The 24,244-nt window shown below is 36.5% G+C and overlaps 1 protein-coding gene across 3 annotated transcripts in view; it reads right to left on the reverse strand.

The window, feature by feature from the left end:
• LOC149550832 (uncharacterized) overlaps positions 1-24,244 on the reverse strand; it is a 60,697-nt gene that overhangs the window by 15,107 nt on the left and 21,346 nt on the right. For all 3 annotated transcript variants that reach the window (XM_089786399.1, XM_089786400.1, XM_089786401.1), the window contains one exon: positions 8,426-8,567. In XM_089786399.1, coding sequence (XP_089642525.1) covers positions 8,426-8,541 — 116 coding nt within the window. In that variant the 5' untranslated portion in view covers positions 8,542-8,567. The remainder of the gene's footprint in view (positions 1-8,425; positions 8,568-24,244) is intronic.

Below are 24,244 nucleotides of genomic sequence, written 5' to 3' on the forward strand. Positions count from 1 at the left end.
TAAGTACTAGCGCTATTCTGAGTACCCGCGTTCTACACAACCGTGCTACTCTAAACAACCGCCTTACTTTGGACCATAGTTGAGAAATTCAGAATTGGCAATATCTTGGCCGGCCCAAATGTTTTGAAAAACTCGGCAAAAAATTTGACAATAAATCGGCAATTTTATTGAACATTTGAAGATATACAATTTCTTTAAATATTCTTAAAACGCATATATATACACCAAATTTGTAGAATATATAATAATTTGAGATGTCCACCATATAACAATCAAAGGTTTTAGTTAAACAGTAATTCATAGCAAGTAGAACTTAGCTGATTAACATAGTGCTAGAATCATATACGAAAAAACAAGTACAACATCTGAATATAAATAAGTTCAATACATATAGAAGTCAAACTCCATGAAACTACTACTTCTGAATACATATTAAGTTCAAGTTTCAATATCAATGAAAACTAAAAGTGGCAATCATAAATTGCGTCTACGAGTAAAACTCAAAAGAGATTGTTGTTGTTGGGTGGGTGGTGTTGAAGTAGTTGTTGTGACAACACCCTTGGCAATTGCCCTAATAGGTGCCTCACGCTAGACAAAAGCCCCTGATAGATAACCAAGCTCATGTTCCTCCTCTCGTGTTGCCATGTCTGCATCAGAGTCATCTACTTCTCTCTCAAACTCAGCTAGTTGCTCATCTATCAATAAAGATTCACCCACATCCGCATCTGCATCCTCACCATCAAGAGGAGCAATCCAATCTGTTGAATATGGATCAATATCATCCAAGTCTAGTGCTTCATATGAAGCTTGACCTTTCACCTTCTTATCCTGCAAAAAAATGTTGTACTTCACATAAACCAAGTCATTCAGGCTCTTTTGAGTCAACCTATTATGTTTCTTTGTGTATGTTTTGAAAAGTACTCCAATTTCTCTCGCAGCCAGAAGCACTACAAGGCTGCGATAAAATTCGGATGGCAAGCTGTTGAAGATTATGTGTTGTGGCACCATAATCTTCCCACTGCAGATCTACCAGGATTAAAAAAATCATTTATGATGTGGTAAAACTTCCAATAAACTTCACAAGCCAAATAAATGGTATGATAAAACTAAACACATGTTCTTTTTTACTTGATTTCAAGGTGCATCTCCTACGTTTGCAATCAAGAGAAGAAAACAATGGCCCCTCTTCCCTCTTGTAGCTTTGCAACTCATCAAGTATGAGGTCTCAGAGGTTCGTATTAGCAACCAATCTTCGAATACATGTGTCCAAGCCAATTTGAACCTCTGCATCTTCTTTAAAAGTGTTGGAGAAATAGTACTTGGGGTTCAAGAAGTAGGCAACTGCATGGATGTGTTGGTGGAGTTGTCGGTTCCACCTACAATCAATAATGTTCCATATGGGTCTATATTTAGTCTCATTTGACCTATACAAGTTTTGAATGGTCTCTTTTGCCTTATCCATGGCCTCATATAGAAACCCCGTGGGGTTTTTATCCCCATCCACAATTCGTAGAACCTTCACCAATAGTTCTAACACCTAAACATAATAAAACATACAAAAATCAGCCAATGAAAATATTTCAAAGTTTAATACTAAATCATCAATGAAGACTTGAAAACTTACTTTGAAGGTCTCCTCCATTAGCTTTTCAAAGCTAGCATCAGACACAATCCTCACAATCTTCTCTGCTTCAAGCTTCCTGGCATAAGGATTCTATAACCATTTCTTATCAAGAAACATGTGCCTAAGGTCTAACAACGTCTCAGATATGCTTTGCAAGTTTAGAAAATTAGTAGCAAAGCGTGTGACCCCTGCTCGTACAAGATCCTTACCGCTAATGTGTTGGCTCATAAGACTCAAGACCTATGTATGATTGTTGATGTACTTTGCAATATTCCTTTCACCTTCTCCACCCAACTCAGTTTCCCTAGATCCTCAAGGAGCAAGTCAAGACAATAGGCAACACAAGGGCTCCAAAATAAAGTGGGATGCCTCTCCATCAAAATTCTACCAGCTACCACATACGCTGCTGCATTATCAGTCACAATCTGGATGATGTTAGCCACTCCCACTTCCATTACCACCTCATCCAACATGTTGCACAAATTTTCTGCATTTTTTACTTGATCAAAGGCATCAACTGATTTTAGAAATACCAATTGTCCCCCTGAAGCAACTATAAAGTTGATGAGTGTCCTATTCCTGCCATCTGTCCACCCATCGGATATAATGGTGCAACCTTTCTATTCCCAAACTTTTCTTTGCTCTTCCACAAGTTGATGAATGTTTTTTACCTCACCGTCTAACAACAACCCACTCACCTCATAACGAGCTGGGGGCTTGAAGCCTTTACTAGATAAAGAAATAGAAGTGACCACTTGATCCCAATACAAACTACATAAAGAATTGAAGGGAATATCATTGCGGATCCAAAATATTGTAATTGCCACCTTTGTCTTCTCATGCATCTCCTTGTTCCATGCAGTTCCTAACAAGCCAGGTTGAGCACCAGGAGTGTTACGTGGAATCCAAAAGTCTAATAAAGACTCACCCACACTTCTTGATGCTCGTATCCGAGGCCTATTAGAAGAAGAAGCCTCTCCACTTGTTTGTGACGCTGTAGAACTAAAAGTCCCCACTGGGGTTGCCATGGCTCGAATGTCCTTTTTTTATCTGCCTTACTTTGTGCATATTTTTGAAGGCTTTCAAAGCCTCTCTAGTATCCTCTTCTGGACACATCTCACACGATGTAATATCATTGCATGGAATCTTGGCAAGATGATATTTCAATCGACCGATGCCTGAACTCATCTCTTTAAGGCAATGGATACATTGGATATCTCCTCTGTTTGCCCTTGCGATCCCATGTATCCATAAAGGGTTTGTCTTTCTACCAGAGCCGTTTCGTACAATTATGAACGGGCACTACAAGTTTGCAAATTGAAAGATAAATAATTATCAGATACATGGAAATCGAAGATTATAAATTAAAATCTAATCACAATTAGTATAAGTTTATAAGAGTTACAGACTTATAATTATTGATACATGTTAAAACTATTTTAATTTTAATTTTTTTATTAAATTATTATAGTAAATAAATAATTTGGTATAGTAAAAATGGAAGACTGTAACTGATTATTAGCAAACTATTAATGACTATCAGAAATTTAGTAGTTACAGTCTACAAACTTACTAATTTACTATTATATGCTACTAAAATGTAATTAAAACAATTTTTATTTAACTAAATATAATAAAATATATTAATATAATATGAAATCAGAAAAACAAAATATATAATATATATAAGTAGGAAAACAAGACAAAAATGGAATCCCGACCTAGCCAAAAAAACTTCAATCTGCAGAGAATGGAATCACGAGCTCGCAAAAGTTCAAAACAACTTCTCTCTGTTGTCTGGTCACCTTTCTGGCAAACAAACTTCCATTGCTTTTAAAGCTTGGAAACAATGGTGAATGGTGTGATCACTGCGTCCAACGGTCCAAGAAAGTTAAGAAACGATGGCGAATGGTGCGTCCAGGACTCCAACTATTCCAACTTTCGACTACTCAAAGAGTCTTTTGTGTATTCCTCAACAACTCCTAACTTCTCTGACTGCGAAAATATCTTCTCTTTCGCTTTTGTCTTTCCTGCGCGGCATCTTATGTCTTTCCCACATGGCAGATGTAATAAAAAATTGTAACATTTAACCTAAAACAAAATCATGTTGACCCGGTCAATGATTTAAATGGTGGATTTTTTGTTTTATGCGCAATATTAACTCAGCGAAACCTCTGCGATTTTAACAAAATATTGGCCTCGATTTATTGAGCATTTATTTCATTTTTGCTAGCAACCCGCGAATTTGGCAATATTTCGCCGAATTTTTCAACTATGCTTTGGACAACCACGTTACTCGATGTGAAGAAATCTTCTTCAAACAAAGTTGTTTGATTTTCTACTTGTATCTATTTGTCAAATGTATCGGGAACGAAGAGTTCACCCCACGCTCGTGCTCCTTCAACACCTCAGGCCGTGCGGGTTCCTTCCCTTCCGTTCGAATTCTCTACCCTAGACATATACAAGTCTAAGAACTCCTACCTTGTTTCTTCTACCAGATTCAATCTCTGTCACATTTCCTCAAGCAAGTCCTCGACACTCCTCGGTCTACTAGGTGAATGTACTCTATCGGTCAATGCTCCTTTACCCCCTCGGTGCCCGTTGGTAAGCTATTGAAACTTTTGTCTTCGCTCCGCTTGTGTTAGAATTAATGCTTCTTGTGTTGTGCGTATATCATCCTTGTCTTTTATTTTATTCCTATCTTTATTGAGCAGATTGAGCATTAATCTTCATAACACCTCTTTTGCACTAGGTTCGATTGGCAACGACGCCAAATGTTTACTGTACAGGGTAAACGGATACTTATTGCATTAATTGACTAGAATGTGACACAAAACAAAGACTTTATTCATATAAGCAAAGATGTAATTCCAATTACAATGATGATCCATAAATCCATTCGAACTATGTACATATACTTCCCGAAGGGGTGACTCGACCATCATGCAACCTTTTGAATACTAACTCAACCCGTCGGCTACAATATAGTCTTTACCGACAACAATTTTCATATACTTTTACTTTCAAGATCTTTGAAATTTGGCCGTAATGTTGTTTTATCAAAGGTTAGAAGCTATGAGAAGCTCTAGCTGTATGTTGAGTGCTTTATCCCAGGATAAAAAATATATGGTTTTAACATGTTTATCGGCTCTAATGGTTTGAAATATAGGAAAAATGTGAAAAGTTCCACAACCAACATCTAGGAGAGGTGAATACTTAAGGTTATAACTAAGACCTTGGTTTGGCCAGTCTTTGAGGCCTTGATTCATGAATTCCATTGTCAATGATTCCCAGATTGTGGAACAATTGGTTTCATCCAGAACCTTTCTGTGAAGCATCTACAGAAGATGGTTCTTCTAAAGTAGTCTGTAGGGACCATCCCTAACAATCTTCCAAAATGGGCTTAGAAGACCATGCCTAGATGCTTTAGGTTCATATGAAATTGTTCAGCGTGGCCCTGCTGTGATTAGGGCACCAATTTTGCAGTGCTAAGATGTATGACTAGAAACTTCTGACTTTTGTAAGAGTGCGTTAATCATGCATATGGTGAACTTGCATTATGAGATTATGCCAAGAGATCTGTCCTTTTTTGTTATGAAGGGTCTATAGTTCAACAAATGGATAATATGAGAATGTTAGCATGCAGATTCCTGGATCAGATTATGTGACCAATGTTCTTCTCTTGCTTATTCATCCTGATGATGGATCATGAGCGTGATGAAAAATATCAATGAAGATAAACTTTGGATGTCTAATCCAGATATCTGCATGCTAACACTATGGACTGTAAAAATTCCATGTCTTTAACATGAGAATATGTTAAAGGACCCTTGACTTGTTTTACTGTTTAAGTATTATTTGCTTAAATTTATTGCGACTGAATGGTTAGTTGTGTGGTGCAATCTAGAAAATTATGAAGTCATAAGTGAATGGAGAAACAGACAAACATAAGTTCACTGGGATGAAAAATGAGATCAGGAGTATTGGTGGAGGAATGGTGTGTGAAAGGATGTGAATGGTGCCAAGCAGTTAGAACAAGCCTTGTGTATGCAGCTAATGGTAAGTACTGGATTCAATCCAAATTGTAAAAGTGAGTGCTAAGTGTTTACGACTAAGATACAGGATTTGAACACCCTGCCCCTACATCGAAATGCAGATGAGGGGACGGGCACATCAGGATGGCATCTGGGTGCCTGCCCCCAAATAAACTATTTTCTGACTCAAAAAAGGCAATTTAAAGTACTTTTTAAATATATTTTTTCCACGAAACCCCAAAACGCCCCTTTATGAGACCATATATTTTTACTCTCTTCTCATTTAGTCTCCATTTTGGAATTTCAAACAGAAGGTGATTATTTTAGAAGGGGATCGTTTGTGGGGTGCCAGATAGCTTCCATAAAGGAGATCTAAGCGTCTAAGATGAGCATTTGATCCTATTTTTGAGTTTACTAATGAATAAATTTTAGGTTTTAAAATTTATTTTTTAAAGTTTGTGCCAATTTTTCAAGTTTTTCCCAAAAAATAATTTAAGAAATAAAGAAACAAGTTTAACTCTCTGTTATATTTCTGTATCTTTATTTTGCACTTGTATGCTTGAATTTCTTAGTTTTTTATTTAAACTTATGTTATTTCTTAAAGGGGAAGGAAACAATAGATACAAAACTGATATAGGATATCCTTTATGGAGACATACCACGAGAATTTCACAAAGTTGCAAGAGGTGGGGGATATATTTGGAGGTGTAATTACTATAATATACCAAAATATAGCTCATATTCTCTAGTGAAACTTCACATTATGGGCCCTACTAGTAAAGGGATGGGAATGTGCAGAGGACCAAAGAAGAAAAGGTTGTCTCCCGCACAAATAGCGGGATTTGTAAAAGAACAAAAGGAGGCTGATAAATTGGTTCTAAGATCAAAACAAAGTGCTATATATTGGTAGAGCCTGAAAGTAAAAAAAATTAATGAAGCCACTAATATAGTTGAAGCCTCGAAAGATCCCTTCTTGCATATACCAGAAGACCAAGATGAAGTACAAATTATCACCCATAAAAGAGAACCATTAGAAAAGGCACTTAAACTAGAGGCAAAAGATATTGTTGAACAAAAAAATTGCACGTTGCCTCTATGTCAATGGTCTTCTTTTCGACTTGGTGAGATTACCATATTGGCAAGAAATAATGTCAACAATCAATAGTGCACCTGCTGATTTCACAAACCCGGGTTTGAAAAGGTGCTGACCACCTTGTCGCAAAGAGAGGGCAATGCAATAGAGACCTTCAACCAATTAGAGATTCTTGGATTGAATCAGGTGTTCTATTGGTTCCAATGGATGGAAAGATAATAGAAACCATCCATTGATTGACGTTATTGCAGTGTCCCCCCAAAAGGGGCAACGTTTTTAGGGCAGTTGGTTGTGAAGGGGGAGTGAATGACCCGAGAAAGTAGATAGCATGAATAAAATATTAAAATCATGTTGGCTGCTCAATAGTCAAAGGATCAATCTGCAAGAGATAGTTATAATTTTCAAAAAGCAATTCTTGCTATATACTAATCATTGCAAGGTAAAATCTCAACACTAGGAGCTAGGATTTACTATTGCACAGAGATCATTGCAGACTCTTAAATTGTCCCCCAATATGAGATGTCAACCCCACAACTATTTGGTTATGTGGTGTACTTGCCTTCAGGAAAATCTATGGTATTATAAGAATTTATCATAAATGAACACTTGCTCTTGTTCACACTTGTAGGTGAAAGAAACCTACAACATCAATTATGAATATTATACTTGGAGGAATTTTAAAACAAACTTGCTAGGAACTTGGAAGCTGTGGAATACTCATCACTCAAGTTCTGTTAATCTATCTATTGTCCTGCATGTTCAAATGAATGGCTTGTAATGATTTCCTTATGCTTCAGTTAGTAATTATGTTCTTTTGTTCCCTAGACATCAGCCTTCCAACTTCACAAAGAGACATATATGCACCTATCCTTCAGAAGAATAAGAGAATGTATAGTAAGATCAATAAAATTAATATATAAGTGACGACTTCAACAAACTTGGTGTCCATCCAGTTATCCCTCTTTTTTCTGCTTTTGACCATACATTTTTCATGGACATGATAATCAATAAAAATAACTTCGGATTTAGAGTTTGACACCCCTACATACACCATTTTGTGCTCTTTAACATAATTAGGCTAAGAAATAATCAATGTGAACATTTCCGGAGAAATAGTACACACATCATGATTAGAAGTTATAAATTGCTAAATTCCATGTAATACATTTCAGATGTCCCACCTGCACTGAAGAGAAAATCCTTCTTGGGGTATAATAGAAGCGAATGTCCAAATCATCCAAACAGTATTATTTTAATTTATCTATTCTTTGAAAATGGTGATTAATTTTGTGGGCAAGCATCTTGAATAGCATGCTGTTGGGATTATTATTTCATAGTTATTATCACTTTCTCTTGCATAATAAAGGTACCCCATCCATGGTATTGGAGGAAGACAAAATTGAAATTCTCGGATGTTATCATCCTTCCTCCAGCTTCCTCAAATAGCATCTGTATTGCTTTGTCTTCTTGTGGATGAAGGATCTAATTTTGCATCGTTGTGAGGCTGGTTGTAATAAAGACCTTATCAGTTTGTTGAAGGGGTTTCTCACAAAGCTAAATAAAGGCAGATATGTGTTTGGCAGATATCTTCCAGATGTTGATTCATGTGGAGAGAGGCATTTATCCCGCAGCTTAAGGAATAAAATAATTAGTTGGAGGCGAGACATTAAGTACCTGTAGAGAGGATCATTGTCACCAATGCTCGCATATGAAGGCACCAACAAGCTAAGACTTACAATGAGCATAAGCAGCACCACTGGACTCGAGTCATGCCCAGCTCGATCTGTCATTCCGTGATATCTACAATTTCCCTTACCTGAAAACATTTAAGTTGTCATAAGCCCTCCAATTGGTCATAAATATCAAATAAAAACATGTGATTTAATTTACTAATTTCACGTAACTTGCTTGTCAATGCAGCACATAACAGAAGTGCATTTCTGACTATGGATAACCCCAATCAGAAAACCCTACATAGAAAGAAAATATGGATGCTGTAGAAATACTTGTTGACTTAACCCATGATAGTCAATAATAAGGCCTTTAACAAACTTCAAGAAGATGCTATGGGTGTATAAGATTTGCATTCCTTCAAATAATGTTCTTAAACGCCACAATTTCCTATATGTGTTTGGTTTAAGAATGAAGCTACTTCCAATTTCAGCCATACAAAAATCTTAAAGAGTATGCTTGTGAGATTGATAATTTGAGTTTGATGATTTTCAAGTCATTATCAAAGATTTCAGGTAGGATTGTGATAGAGTATTGACTAAGTTATGTGAGAGAGTGGCCCATACAAATTTATTCTTGACACAATCACACATGGAGCCTTGATAAATGACTGACGAATTGTAAGTTTTGGCACAAGTGAATTGGTCACCTGCATCAGAGCATTATGGTGCAAGGATTGATAGACTTCAAGAAAGATCAGGATAGAGAGCGGAAGGGCTGCACACTCAATAAGCAAGCCAAGACTACTTTCCCTAACAATGAGCACAGAAAAAGACAGATTTTGATAGATTCCATTCAGATCTATTTGGACTATGTTAGCAACTACATTGGAAAGAAGCATTTACTATATTTCATTTATAGACAATTCCTCAAGGAAAATCTGGAATTACTTTGAGAGGCTTAAAATTGAGGTATTTTAAAAGCTCCCAGAGTTCAAAGCCCTTGTGGAGAATCAAACAAGGAGCCTAGATTCACTAAGATTTTAAGGTCCAACTATGGAGACAAGCATGCCTCAAAAAACTTTGATAACATTTGTTGGGATGCAAGGATCAAGAGGGAGTTGATTGTGCCTAACAACCCTCAGGCCTCAACAAAATGTAGCTGTGAAAAGAAGGAACAGGTCTCATATACAGTTACAAAGGTTTATAAATTATAATTGATGACCTACATTTATCCATGTTTTTTTGGGCAGGGATGTAGTTGTAATGTTTACATGTCACACAACGCAGCGGACAAGACTCCTAGAAAAATATTTACTAGAGATAAACCTAATTTTCTCATTTTGGGGTGTATGTCTTGTCTACATTATTATGTGCCAAAGGAGAAAAGGATGAAGTTAAACCAACTTGAAGGGTGTGTCTGTGCGATACAATGAGTCTTCCAAGGCTTGCAAGCCTTATGTTTCATCACAGTGAAAGATTATAGTGAGCCAATAAATGGAGGTTCATGAGGATGCTTGGTCCTATAGGTCTTGAGTTCTAAGAAAAAAACTTAAGAATACCAATTGTAATTCAGCCAAGATCTAATGACACAATAGATAACTAATTACCACATAATACAACCTGAAAAGTTAGATGGCTTACATATAAATTGAAGGAGGCACAAGAACAAAGAGCACCAAAAACTTATTTCCAAGAAAGTCATTGCCCTAAGAAAAATATAAATTATCTCTCTTGTGTTAATGATTGTAGCTTCGATCAAATGATTCCAATTGATGAAATCAAATGTTTGAATGGCCTATCGACCTTAAACATTTGATATCCATCCTTCACTATATTATCATGGAACATTATTATTATTGATGATAAATTACTAGTATGTGTGTGTGTGTGTGTGTGTGTGTGTGTATTTTTTATCTATATTATCTATAATTTGTTATAAGCATGATAATACATTAAGCAAATATCATTTGTGATATATAACTAATGTGAGTTATGATATTAACAAGCGACATGTCTCTACGGGAGACATGCCTATATCATATACATATTAATTGAAAGAGTAACTTGAAAAACATAGAAATCAACAAGTGCTATACCAAGTTACAACAGCAAATTATCATATAGAATCTACACATACATTTGGAGAAAAGTAATTAAAATTTTGAAATTCCTATTTCATATAAAACTGATCAAAATTAACATGGTATCAGAGCAGGTTCCCTAAGACACCTGTAAGATTTCAACATCATGCAAGGTATGTTGGGCACATATTTGTAGCCATATCAGCCAAACACTAAACTTGCATATTGTTTCCCAAAAGTGATTCATGAAACATTTAGTTAACAAGGCCATAAATAAATCTGCCTAATTGCCATTCAATAGCACCTTCAAGTGACATTTTGTTTAAATTTTAAATTCTATCTATTTCAAAAGAGAGGGTTTGGAATTTATTACCATGAAGAGGTAAATATAATCAATAAGCAAAATAGTGAGTTTTTTTACTAAATAGAAGAGAGAAAATAAATGCTCTTTGAAAATAAAAGAATTTACGTATGAAAAGTTAAACTAAACATGCCTTGAATATGCTTGGTGTACATGACTCTATACTGTAGCACTATGTCATCTGAGAGCAATTCCAAATCATAAAGAAATGATTCATTTTGTACAATACAATAAACACTATGGACCAAATCTTTCTCACTAGCAATAAAAAAATTGTATCATACTAAAAATGAAAACCATGTGGCTCTATAGTCAAAGCTTAATTAAAACATGGGTGTATATTCCTTTTCCCCAACAGTATATAGAAAGTACTGTAGGTCAACCTCATAATAAAAGAGGATAAACGTTAAACGCCATGGTTTTACAACTAGATGAGTTGACAGGTACTCACCAACCATTTTTTGCCCCAAGTTTCTCCATAGAAAACTCATAATTCACCACAGCCAAGCTGTTGTTGATTTTCTGCCTAGTCTCCATCAAGTTGCAGACAAGTACTCAACAAGTCCATGAGATATCCTCTGCCCTTGTGCCAAACTTTAAATGCATAAAAACGACCAAAAATGTGATATTCACACTTAATTGTTTTCACATTTTTTCTAATTATGAAAATGGTAAGTACCTTAATAGTCTATGTGATCTGAAAAGTCTTCATTTGGGCTTGGTGGCAAAGGCACAACCTTTAACTCTATCTTTCAAAATGACAGGGAACACACCAAGTGCACTACCCCTTGCCTCCATTAAAGGCATTATAAGTTGCCGAGTCAAAAAATGTTAGGCCTATTAACCCTAAATCTTCACATTGGGTTTTTAGCAAGGGCTTGTATTTGATCTCTCGCTTTTTCAATTTAGCCTGAAGTTTTGCAATCTCATACATAGCCATTCTTATCCAAGCAACTTTCAAGGTTTGGATGATACCTTGGGCAGCAAAGGGCTTGTTAGGTTTCAAAATCGCTGCTCAATTTCCTAGGACTGGATTTCACCCAACTAACTCAAGAAGAGTAGGTTTTTACCTTCTATACTCTGAGCTTAGCTTAAACTTGAGATCAAAGCATTCAAAAGAGCACAAACAAAAATGAAGAGTGCAGCTAAGCATTTGCATACAACAATGAACATGAAACTCTGAAACATAACATAATTAGTAACCCAAACAAAAATGCATATTTTCATACAAAAATTGAGGAAGATATGTACAATGCCTAGAACATTTTCAAAATGTTGTTACATCCATTTGACCCAAAATTACACTCATGCCAACAAATATGGCTAAGAAAAATCCGTCTCTGCATCCTAAGAAATTCTTTGAAATGCATATGAAGTGCCATGGAGACATTCCACAATAAAATCCCATCACAATATTAATTTTCTTCTATTTCACGGGTCTGCAATCCTTCGCATATTGGACTATGACATTGAAATACCTTGCAATCTTAAAAGGTGTTTGGAGTTCACATAACAAACCAACCTCCCAAAAACAATTTTTTTACCAAATTACACCTATGTGCCAAAACCCCAAACAGCAACACTGGAGCATTTCAAAATATGCAGCTCAAAACAAATCCTGCCCCAAAATGGAATCCAAATCAAACAAACACACCTACAATAAATTTTAGTAGTTGAGATAAGCATTGAAATGCCTTGCAATCTTAAAAGGTGTTTTGAGTTCACATAACAAACCAACCTCCCAAAAACAACGTTTTTACCAAATTACACCTATGTGCCAAAACCCAAACAGCAACACTGGAGCATTTCAAAATATGCAGCTCAAAACAAATCCTGCCCCAAAATGGAATCCAAATCAAACAAACACACCTACAATAAATTTTAGTAGTTGAGATAAGCATTGTCAGTATTGCTAGTTGGTGGAGCAAACAAGTTATAAAACAGTCTATATGCCCGAAGAAACCCACAAAACATTTAAAATTTGGCCAATTACAAAGTGGGCCAAAGATAGAAATTGATATTAAGATATTCAGACCCATGACAAGAGTTCTTATGAAATAATTTGCCCTATCACATTTCAACAAACTAGATTTAGCAATACATCTCATCAATTGAATATCTGTGTTAATGCACCTCAGGACTTGAATCCTACAATCAAAAACATGTACAAATATCTGCATATACACATGTGTGCGTATTAGGGTTAGGCGTCATATTATGTTCATCGATTATGAACAATACTCCACAAACATATGGGAAGAAGAGACATGATGAACCCACTCAAAGCCATTTCTACAGCAAGCCCAAGAGGGGTGTCTACCACAGCCCTCCAACTTGGTAGCTTGCACCTGCTTTCCCCATCCTACCTCTATTCCAGAAAACACAGGCAACTTGTTGAGTTGGGTGGAGGTCCTAATTGGGTTTCTCGTCTCTCGGATGTAAGGTCCCTTTGGTCTACTCTAGGACAACCTACTTATGAAGCCTTATCAACCCCCTATGCTTACACCTCAAGCCCTCTCTCACAAGGTGGGTTTTGGACAACATGCATAAATATTCTTTGTTGCCATCTTGTTGAGTTGGGTGGAGGTTGCAAGTGGATTCTTCAGCTCTCCAACATAAGGGCCCTTTGGTCCATTATAGGAATGTCTACTTAAATAGCCTCAATGAGCCCCTTTGCTTACACCTCGAACCCTTACTACAAGATGCATTTCTAACAATCAAGCACATGATATTGTTTACCGCATAGATTAATTAAATTATCGCACACAGACAATGAACATGAACAGCAACAGCAATACTCCTTTTATTATCCGAATATGCCGAGACATTACATTACGCTTGATAAGATGATTTACAATGTACCCAGATGGGGTATAAATACTTTCTGCCGAACCTTCCCGAAGGGGTTCGTCAGCTACAAAACAATCCTAATCTACCCGTCGGCTACAAAATCTTTTCCAACAACATAAACCTGTCGGCTACACAATTTCTACCGACAACATCATCCCCCCCAAAAGAAAAAGTCGTCTTCGGACAACAATTAAAAAATATCCCAGACAAATTAACAAACAAAATACATTAACTGACTAACGACAACAAGATAGATCTGCTTTTATCACAATCCTTTCACATTCATCCCGTGCGTGCACCAAACTGGTCTCCAACCCACATTGCATCTGTAGCCTCTGCTAACACAATACTGTCTCTTTAATCTAGCTGACCTTGATAGCCGCCCGTGCTGCTTTCTCTGCTTTCAATTCTTGGGTACCTTGAGCCAAGTGTTGCTGAACTACCTTCAACTAGATGATCAACTCCTCCCGAGCTCTCTATGCATCCACCAAGACAGCCTCACATCCAACACCCACTCCAAGTGCCTCTGGTACACACACACTCCATGCCTGCAGCAGCTCCAGGTCTCATCAACTGGTCACACTTCCCACGATTAATAATCGCAATGACTGGGGGTCTAGGGGGCATCACCCCCAGCAAGGTCGAGGGGTAGCGGCCCTGCAGGGTCACCAAGACTAAATTAGTACCCCTAAACCCACACAAAACTACATGGAACACACTATTTTTGTCATTTTCTTCCGATTCCACTCTCTTTCTGGCAACTGCTTGTGTTTCCTACTTGTTTATATCTTTCCCTTCCCCTCGGCATCATACATTATTCATTCTGAACATCTTTGAGTTCTTGTCGTTTTTTTTTTTCTTTTTTTCTTGTACTTTTTTTAGAAAACCTCCATCGCGAGAGAAAAGAGCGCCGCATCAGGTATCCCCGGAAAAAAATGCAAAGCCGCAGGATGGGAGAAGAAGATAGCGTCCTTGAAGACCCTAAATCGATGGGCATGCTCCACTGGTGTAGAGTATTTCTTGCCAAATCATTTCATAAAGCTCGCAACATGGGTCTCTGGCTTCACCAAGGCATTCAACGCATCAGAACTATTCAAGACTTCCCGCGGAATGCAAGACAAAATCACACCAATAGTACGCAAAAGAAGAAAAGCATCCACGGGAACTAGAAAATCAGCCACAGGGAAATGAAAAACATCCGCAGAAACAAAGGACATCCGTGGGAGAAAAGAACAGACGCCCACGGGGCAACCACAAACACACACGCGGAAATTAAAAAAATGTCCGCGAGAAAACAGCAAATTGTCCCCGGAAAATAAGATATCTGTGGGTATCCGTAGGACCACCCACGAAAAGTTGCCTGCGTGACAACCTACCTGCGGAGCAGCAATCCCCGAGTGTGCCTGCGAGCACACTTCCGTTCCTTTTCTTTCTTTCTTTCTTTCTTTCTTTCTTTTCTTTTCTTTGTTTTTTTTTTTGTTACTTTTTTTTTTTCATCCAGTTTTTTTTCTTTTCTTTTCTTTTCTTTTCTTTTCTTGTTTTTGCTTTTTTCTTCTTTTTTGGCCATACAACAAACTCAATTTTCCCTCCCGACTTCGCCATTCTGCAACAACGAGGAAGTCGTTCGAACTTGGCCATTCTGCAACGACGAGGAAGTCGTTCGAACTTGGCCATTTTGCGACGATAACAACAGTCTTCCTGGCATGGTACATCTTCAGCTTCGACTCGTTGACTACCTGAGACACTTCTTGCCTATTCAAGGTCCACAATTTTATTGCTCCATTGTCACCTACCTCTCGGATCTGTTATGACCCAACCCATCTGACCTTAAACTTTCCTGGTTTAATTTCATTCCGTCGGTCATACTTCAGCACCAACTGCCCCGACTAAAACCTATTCAATTCTACGTGCTTATCACAGCACGCTTTGCGTCTATTCTGTGTCACCTCCATGGCCCATTGTGCCTGCGGTTGTCACTCATCTAGATTATTTCCTTGCTGTCGACACCCTTCAACTAATTTTATGGTGTAGTGTATTCTTTTCTTTCTGTGCAATCCGTTCACCATGTACCGAACAATGGGATCTTTTTTTTTTCTAGGTTCGGACTGTATGTTCTTCCCCTCAGCTTCAGTCGTAACCGCCTTTCCTTCTTCCGCTTCTCTATATTCCTTCGAACATTCATTTTCCTCCTTTTTCTCACCTTCGTCGACCCTTAACATATTACAACTCGGAAAGAGTTCATAGTCTTCTATCTACTAGTGGAAAAGGCCATTCACCGAGTCTAGGTCATCATCATTCGATCCTCCTAGTCTCAATACTCCTTCGTTCGGTTCCATTCTCCTCTTTCCTTCGTTGTCACTTTCACCTTCACCTTCTGAATTTGACGATGTTGCCTCCTCACCTACCATTTGTGTGAAGGTCAATTATGAATCTTTTGCCTCCGCGCTCCATTGATAGGGTATTTCGTTTCCAATCATGTCTTACTTTTGCTTGCACCAACCAATTCCGTCCCAAAATAGCATCATATCCTTTTCTTTTCAATGGAATGACCACAAAGTCCAATAAAAATGGTTGCGTTCCAATAGTTACCGGTTGCGCCCTCAAAATTCCCAACAGTTTGATCCCGTGCTGGTCTGCCATGAGTAACTAGAATGTAGGTGGCCACAACGTCAGCTTTCCTAATTTCTTCCAGGTATCCTCCGGTAACACATTCACACCGGACCCTCCGTCGATAATTGTGTCTGTCAGAACATTTCCCAAAATCCCCATCTCAACGACCGCCAGATGCCTTCCCATTGTGAGTGCCAGAAGCATTGGGTCTGTTGCCGTTGTTCCACTACTATCCCTTCCTGTTTCCTCTGTTGCTTTCGAAAACGGTGTATAATTCAAAATGGTCATTTGTAACTAGGGCATTGTGAGAAGGTCACTTATCTTAACCGATACCTCCGTTTGTAAGATTTGTCGTACGATGTTTTGTTCCGTGGAGTTCCTTGCCGAGGTGCTGGTGGTGTCCTTCAACTAAGATATCTTCGCCAACGATGCCTTTTCAATTTCCACCTGCGCTTCCCCCAATTTCCTCTTTTCTTCCGTTAGGTCAGGGTGCACTTTTGTTTGCCTCCATGTAATTGCCAGAACCTCCTCTTCGTCTGTCCCGACAGTGATCAAATTTACTCTGGACTTTGGCACTTCGCATCTTCATGATCGCCGAGTCCACACCATCTGCATAATAATTTTGGTGTGCTTGTCATTGTACAATCTTGGGCAAAGTGGCCCCACAAATTACATGCACAGCATTGAACGATTGGCCGTCCGTTCACATCATACTGGATTCGACTTCGGCTGCCATTGCTATTGTTACTGTCCGCATTGTTATTGTTGTTTTGCCCTCTGCTATTGTTTTTGTACCCACCCGAAATGGCACCATCAATGTTTGCATTTTCGTTCCCTCCTGACGTGGAAGTTGCCTGTGTCAGGAGCACTTGTTGATGTCCTCTAGTTTTCATATTAAAAGGGCATTCTTTTGTAGAATGTCCCATGATCTGACAGATGTCACAAAATTGATTCTTTGGACACAACCCTTTAGTATGACCTTCGTCTTACATTTCGTCCACCACAGCTCGCTTCCCTTTGTCTCGTTCTGCATGTTTTTAAATTCCTTCATCATATAGATCATGTCCTTCTGTAGGGCGCAGACCTTCTTACTACTAGTTTCATCATCACTGCTATCCTCTCCCGAGGATGCATCATCATCTGAGTCGGATGAACTATTCTTCTTTTTCTTTTTCGTCTTCTGCTCACTTTCCAAGTTCATTGCTCTATTGTATGCTTCTATGTATGACGACAGCGGCACAATTTTCATCTTCTTTCACAACATCGGGCGTAGGCCTTCCATGAACCATCGTTTCTGCAGTCCATCCACCGGCTTATTTTCCATTTTATTTATCAAATCTTTTAATTTCCTAGCGTAGATGCGGACAATTTCATTCTTCCCTTGCTTAGCATTGAATATCTCCACTACAATCTCATTATCATCCTGCAACAGTTGAAATTTGGCAAAAAACTCCTTTTTAATGTTATCCCAACTGTTTAACTTTTGTGGATCTATATCAGCAAACCAATCAATTGCGACACCCTGTAAGGTTGCCAGAAATTGCCTCACCCATTCGTTTGCATCTGTGATGCCATTTGCTCTCCAAATCGTTTCGCATGTTTTATAGTGTCGGATTGGAGCTGCCATACCATTGCCATCAAACTTCAGCAGCTTTTCCTTTGGTCCTGCCATCACTACTGGATTTTGTGCACGAGTGTTGTTCGGTCCTGCAACACTGGCACTATTCACTCCCACACCGTGGCTTTGCACTCCCACACTAGCAGTCTGCACTCCCACACCGTGGCTTTGCACTCCCACACTGGCGGTCTGCACTCCCACATCGGCAATCTACACTCCCACACCGGCGGTCTACTCTCCCACACTAGCAGTCTCAACAACTGAGAACCTTGATGAAGAAGGATCTTCTGAAGTTGTCCCCTGCGGAAGTGTATCTCGAACGAAGAGTTCAGTCCATGCTCGTGCTTCCTTGGCACTCCGAGCCGTGCGAGTCGACTCCCTTCCATCTGGATTCTCTTCCCTCGGCGAATACAAGTTCAAAAAGTCCTCCCTTGCTTCTTCCACCAACTCCACCCGCTGTCGAGTCTCCTACAACAATTCTTCTGCGCTTCTGTGTCTGTCGGCAATCTTCTAAAACCTCCTTCTGCGGTCCGCCTGTTGTGCCAAAATTATTTTTTTTTGCACAGTACGTATGCCATCTTTTCCCTTTACCTTATTTTGATCTTTGTTAAGCTGATTTGGCATTAATCTTCATTCCTCCCTCCCTCCAGGTTCATAGGGCAATGGCGCCAAATGTTTACCGTATAGATTAATTAAATTATCGCACACAAACAATGAACATGAACAGCAACAGCAGTACTCCTTTTATTATTCGCATATGCCGAGACATTACATTATACTTAATAAGATGATTTACAATGTACCCAGATGGGGTATAAATACTTTCTACCGAACCTTCCCGAAGGGATCCATCGGCTACAAAACAATCATAATCTACCTGTCGGCTACAAAATCTTTTTCGACAACATGAACCTGTCGGCTACACAGTTTCTACCGACAACAGATATATTCTACAATGAGCATTTATTTAAGCATAATCTATAATTATGCATGTAGATATAATAATACTGCAATTACTTTTAAGAAGGAAGGATGCTATAGATGGTCGATCTTGACATAATATCTGCCTCTCAATCTTAAAAGTAATTTTTTGGATGTAAATGCCGACCGATCTCTACGAATCAATTTTAGTCCTTTTGTGTGCTCTCTGTTTTGATCGCTTAGACAACCCTGGTGCTAAAAGTATAGATCAGATTATATAGAGAGAGAGGTAATTTTTATTTTTCAAGGCAATAGATTAGAATCAGCACTGTTATGATATCTTTACAGTCTGATATAATTCTCTCTTTTGTTTGCAGAAATATTGTAAAGAAGATATTGCAGATCTGCAAGTATATATTTTAAAACTGATACACGCACACACACACAGAGATGTCTCTACATTCTCATTCACGTAGGACATGTCTCTACATTGAGACATGTCCCTTCCCACTTCATAACTGTTGTTTATATCAATCACTGATCGGCTAATATACCGTTCAGATAAATAACCATATCTTGGCACGTGCAATTACAATATGTGCGATCTGCAAAGGAATATATATCCAGCACATGTATATGTTTGAAAAGTAATATTGTTCGAACATATTCATATACATACATACATACATATATATGTTTGATCTTATATATATATGACTGTCTTTACAAACAGCAATGTAATATGTATAATCGAATTTGCAAGAAATCAATCAATCATTATTCAGATTGACATTCAAAGTTTTAATTGATCTTCAGCAATAATGTTATTATTAATATTTATTGGATTAATAAGAACACATGAAATATATATATATACATACATACATACATACATACATACATACATATATATATATGACTGTCTTTACAAAAGGCAATGTAATATGCATAACTGACTTTGCAAGAAATCAGTCAATCATTATTCAGGTTGGCATTCAAAATTTTAATTCATCTTCAGCAATAATGTTATTATTAATATTTATTGGATTAACAAGAATACGTGACACAAATATATATATATATATATATATATATATATATATGCCAGGTCCAATAAACATAAATAATATAAATAACAATATCACAAAAATGGATAGTCATTGAATGTATAAGTGTAATAGATAATGATTTGATTTTATCAATTGGACATATGTGACCGAAGCTACAAATCAATAACAATCACTCTTAGCTATGGAGGAGAATTTCTAGCATCTCAACACAGTACATCAACATGACATCCATTTTAATAGATGTTACCTCATGGTATCATAAGGAGTATGGCATGACCCTGAATTTCAACCATATGATATTCACTATAATTATATCTTTTCCGGTATGTGCACTAGCATCAAGTCTTATGATGCCTATTCAAGAAGATATTTATTCACGGCATATCCACAAATGCTATAACTCATAGCATTTACCATGAGATATCTCAGTAATACAACATATTGTAGTTTCAATACTACTCAATTAGTATTAAGTAAGAGCTATGAACTATCATGATATATGCATAGATATCAACCATATGATATCCATCAAGATAGTAGTTTGAGCTATTGTAAAAGTTGTCACTTTACATGACAAAAGAGTTTAGTAATAAAATCATCTTTTAACTATTTGTACGATAGATTTAATAAGACTTAACCGCAAATAAAATTTACAATTTTACCATACCAAGCTTACCTCTAAAGTGATCCACTTAACTTAGAGAACGGTTTGGTTAGGATATCTACAATTTGCCCATCAGTGCTAATGTATCTCAGTTGTATAACATTTCTCTCCATGTCTCTAATATAGTGGTAGGGAATCTCAATATGCTTGGATTTATCATGAAATACTGGATTAACAGAAAGCTTTATACAACTTTGGTTATCACAGTGTATAGTTGTGGGATCCATGGTTTGTCCAAACAAACCCACCAATAGTTTTCTTAACCATGTGGCTTCTTGAGCTCCTATGGATGTTGCAATGTACTCAGTAGAGCTTTGTGCAACTGAGGATTACTTCCTTCTAAACTAAGAGATCGTGGTTGATTGCAAGCTAAAACAACATCCAAAAATACTTTTGTGATCAACAACATTTCGAAACTACTTTGACTCTGAATATCCATGTAGATTTAGATCTATGTTATCATATTTTAATCCATATCCAATAGTCCCTCGTAGGTATCTCATAATATGTTTTGCCACGATGAGGTGTAATTTTCTAGGTGTTCACATGAACTGGTTGAGGGCATTTGTTGCAGAGCAAATGTTTGGTCTAGCATTTACCAAATACCTCAAGGATCCAATTATTTGTCGATAGAGAGTAGGATCAACAAGTTCTGATTCTGATGTTGCTTCTTTTAGCTTGTGTAGATTTGTCTCCATGGGTATACACATAGGCTTGCAGTTCATCATTCTAAAACTGTTTAAAACATCAAAAAGTATATTTACCTTGATTTAGGATAATACACTTTTCTTCCTGTCCCACTTCTAGGCCAAGAAAATAGTGTAGGATACCCAAATCCTTCATGTCAAATTCAGAAGCAACTTCTTGTTTACATTTGGTGATAAGATTATCTTCTCCTGAGATTAGTAAATCATCAACATAAAGAATGAGAATTAACATATCACCATTTACCACCTTGAAATAAAGATTAGGATCTATATCATTTTTGGAGAAATCTAATTTGGAGAGGTAATTTTCTATTATTTCATACCAAACTCGAGGAGCTTGTTTGAGACCATAAAGTGTTAATGAGTTAGTTCAGTCAAATAAAATATAGATATATTTGTGTTATATATAACTATGATCCCAATATATTATGTTGTTATAATTGTATGATAAATTGAGATGTAACATATATAATTAGATCTACTAAAGTTTCAAATAGGGTTTATTATACACTAATAATATCACATTAAAAATACGGATTGTTCAAAGTCCTTGACCCACAAAATGCATTGATTGTCTTAAGGCACAAAATGCATCAACAGTTTTTAAGGTACTTAATTTGTTTAATCATGATTGGAGTCATGTGCCCAATGGGACCTAGCTCCACGGAATAGGGTTTATTATACACTAATAATATCACATTAAAAATACGGATTGTTCAAAGTCCTTGACCCACAAAATGCATTGATTGTCTTAAGGCACAAAATGCATCAACAGTTTTTAAGGTACTTAATTTATTTTATTATGATTGGAGTCATGTGCCCAATGGGACCTAGCTCCACGGTGGGGTCACTCCCATCAGGAATGTGACTCCCCGACCATATATTTAAAGTAAGCAAGATTGTGTTTAAAGCACAACAAACACATAATCCGGTTATTGGATATTGGTCGACAGTAATATAAAAACTAATTTACTATCCTCTATACCATGTACAACCTATCAAACAAATACAGTATTGATATTGTGTGAAAGATTAAAGTACTTCATCATATGGATACTGATTACAAAGTGGTTCAAAGCTACTTATATATAAGACCCTTACATATATTAATTTTCTGTCAAAAGAATTGAAAAACCATTACATAGTCAATGTGATATAAATCTGATCTACAAATTTAACATGGTACCAGAGCAGGTCTAAGAGATGATCCTAATCAGATTTATTGATCCAATGCACTCAAATATTCTTAAACCCTACATTGCCAAAATGGTGAATGGCATGAGACTAGAGGACAAACTTGAAGGTGACTCAAATTTTGCAGCAAGGAAATTGTGAATAATGTTAATCTTGAAGGAGCATGATCTAAAACAATTTATTGAAAAATTAGACCAACCACCCAAGAGGGGTGATGAATTGGGTAGATGGGAAAACGATAATACTATGGCTATGAAATTACTATGTCATATCCCCATTTTAAGATAGAATTTTAATAAAAATTAGGCAATACAATGTTATTAAATAAAAATTTTTAATAATAATTAGACAATACAATGTTATTAAAGTAGTATAGATATCTTAAATAAATCTATCTAAAGAAATGCCAATAGATATCCACTACAAAATTGAGAATTTAATTTAATTTACTGCACCCATAACTATTTATATTTTGTTTTTTTTTTCATTTTTTTTTTTTCACTAACTTAACCTTTCTATATTAATTTCTTTAAAAAATGATAATTTATATCTCCAAAGATTATAATTTTAAGAAATAGTTTATTTGGTGTATATTAAATTATTTTTAATAATATAATCTATTTATAATAAAATTTAAAGTTTTGACATGTATATGGTTGTCAAATTTAATCTAGAAAGATAAAAGTTAACATTAACACACTCACACCACCCCACTCCACCCATTCTGACATTGTAGAATGCCTATCGGCATTAATAAATAATAAAGTTATATTAAAATAATACTAAACTATAAACCAAGGAAATAATAATTATTTACTCTATACTATTAATAAAATAATATTTAGTATGATATTTAAAATAATTTAAAAATAATAAAATTTCAATAAGTAAAGAAAGAAATAAAATTAAATACAAGAGACAATATTGTAGAAAGTATGTTAACTTTCTAAATAGAATTAATAATAAATAAAATAAACACATATAAGTAAATAAATAATATAACATAGAATAATATAAATTAACTAAATCTAATGAAAATTCAAGAGATGTTTAACAAATAGACATAACTCCTTAAAATTAAGATATAAAAAAGAGGAGAGTTTATTTTAGAGAGTAGAGAGAAGGAAGAGAAAAGGAGAGGAGTTCAAATAGAAAAATAGAAAAGGAAAGTAATATGAAGAAAATAAGGAAGTGACTTTCTCAAAAGGTATCAATGATATCGAAAGGATGCGAACCTTTGAAAGGGATAGTTGCGACTCTTCAAAAAATATTTTAATTATAAAGTATTTGGGACTTTTCCAAAAGATTTTAGTTATGAAAGGTTGTGACTTTTCGAAAGAATTATAACTATGAAGTGTTGTGACTTTTCAAAGGATTTGTATTATGAAAGGGTGCGACTCTTGGAAAAGACGAAGATAAGAAAGGTATGTTTATGAATTATATTTGTTTAATTATGCTTATGAATTTATTTATGAACCATACTTGTGGATAATATTGTGTTAGCTCATGGGGTTAACACCATGGATATTAATGAGACTCGAAGCTGGAGCATGTGAGATATTAAGATCTCCATTGTCCGCCATGGCCGAGAATCAATGTGAACTCAAAGCATGGAGCATGTAAAATATTAATATCTACATTGTCCGCCATGGTCGAGATTCGATATCAAAGCATGGAGCATCGAGGTATTAAGATCTCCATTGTCCGCCATGGCTGATAATCGATGTGCCAGAATATTCTGATG

Source organism: Cupressus sempervirens, chromosome 6 (assembly GCF_028749045.1).
Source record: "Cupressus sempervirens isolate cs-2001-9-10 chromosome 6, ASM2874904v1, whole genome shotgun sequence".
In the NCBI taxonomy this organism is placed as follows: domain Eukaryota; kingdom Viridiplantae; phylum Streptophyta; class Pinopsida; order Cupressales; family Cupressaceae; genus Cupressus; species Cupressus sempervirens.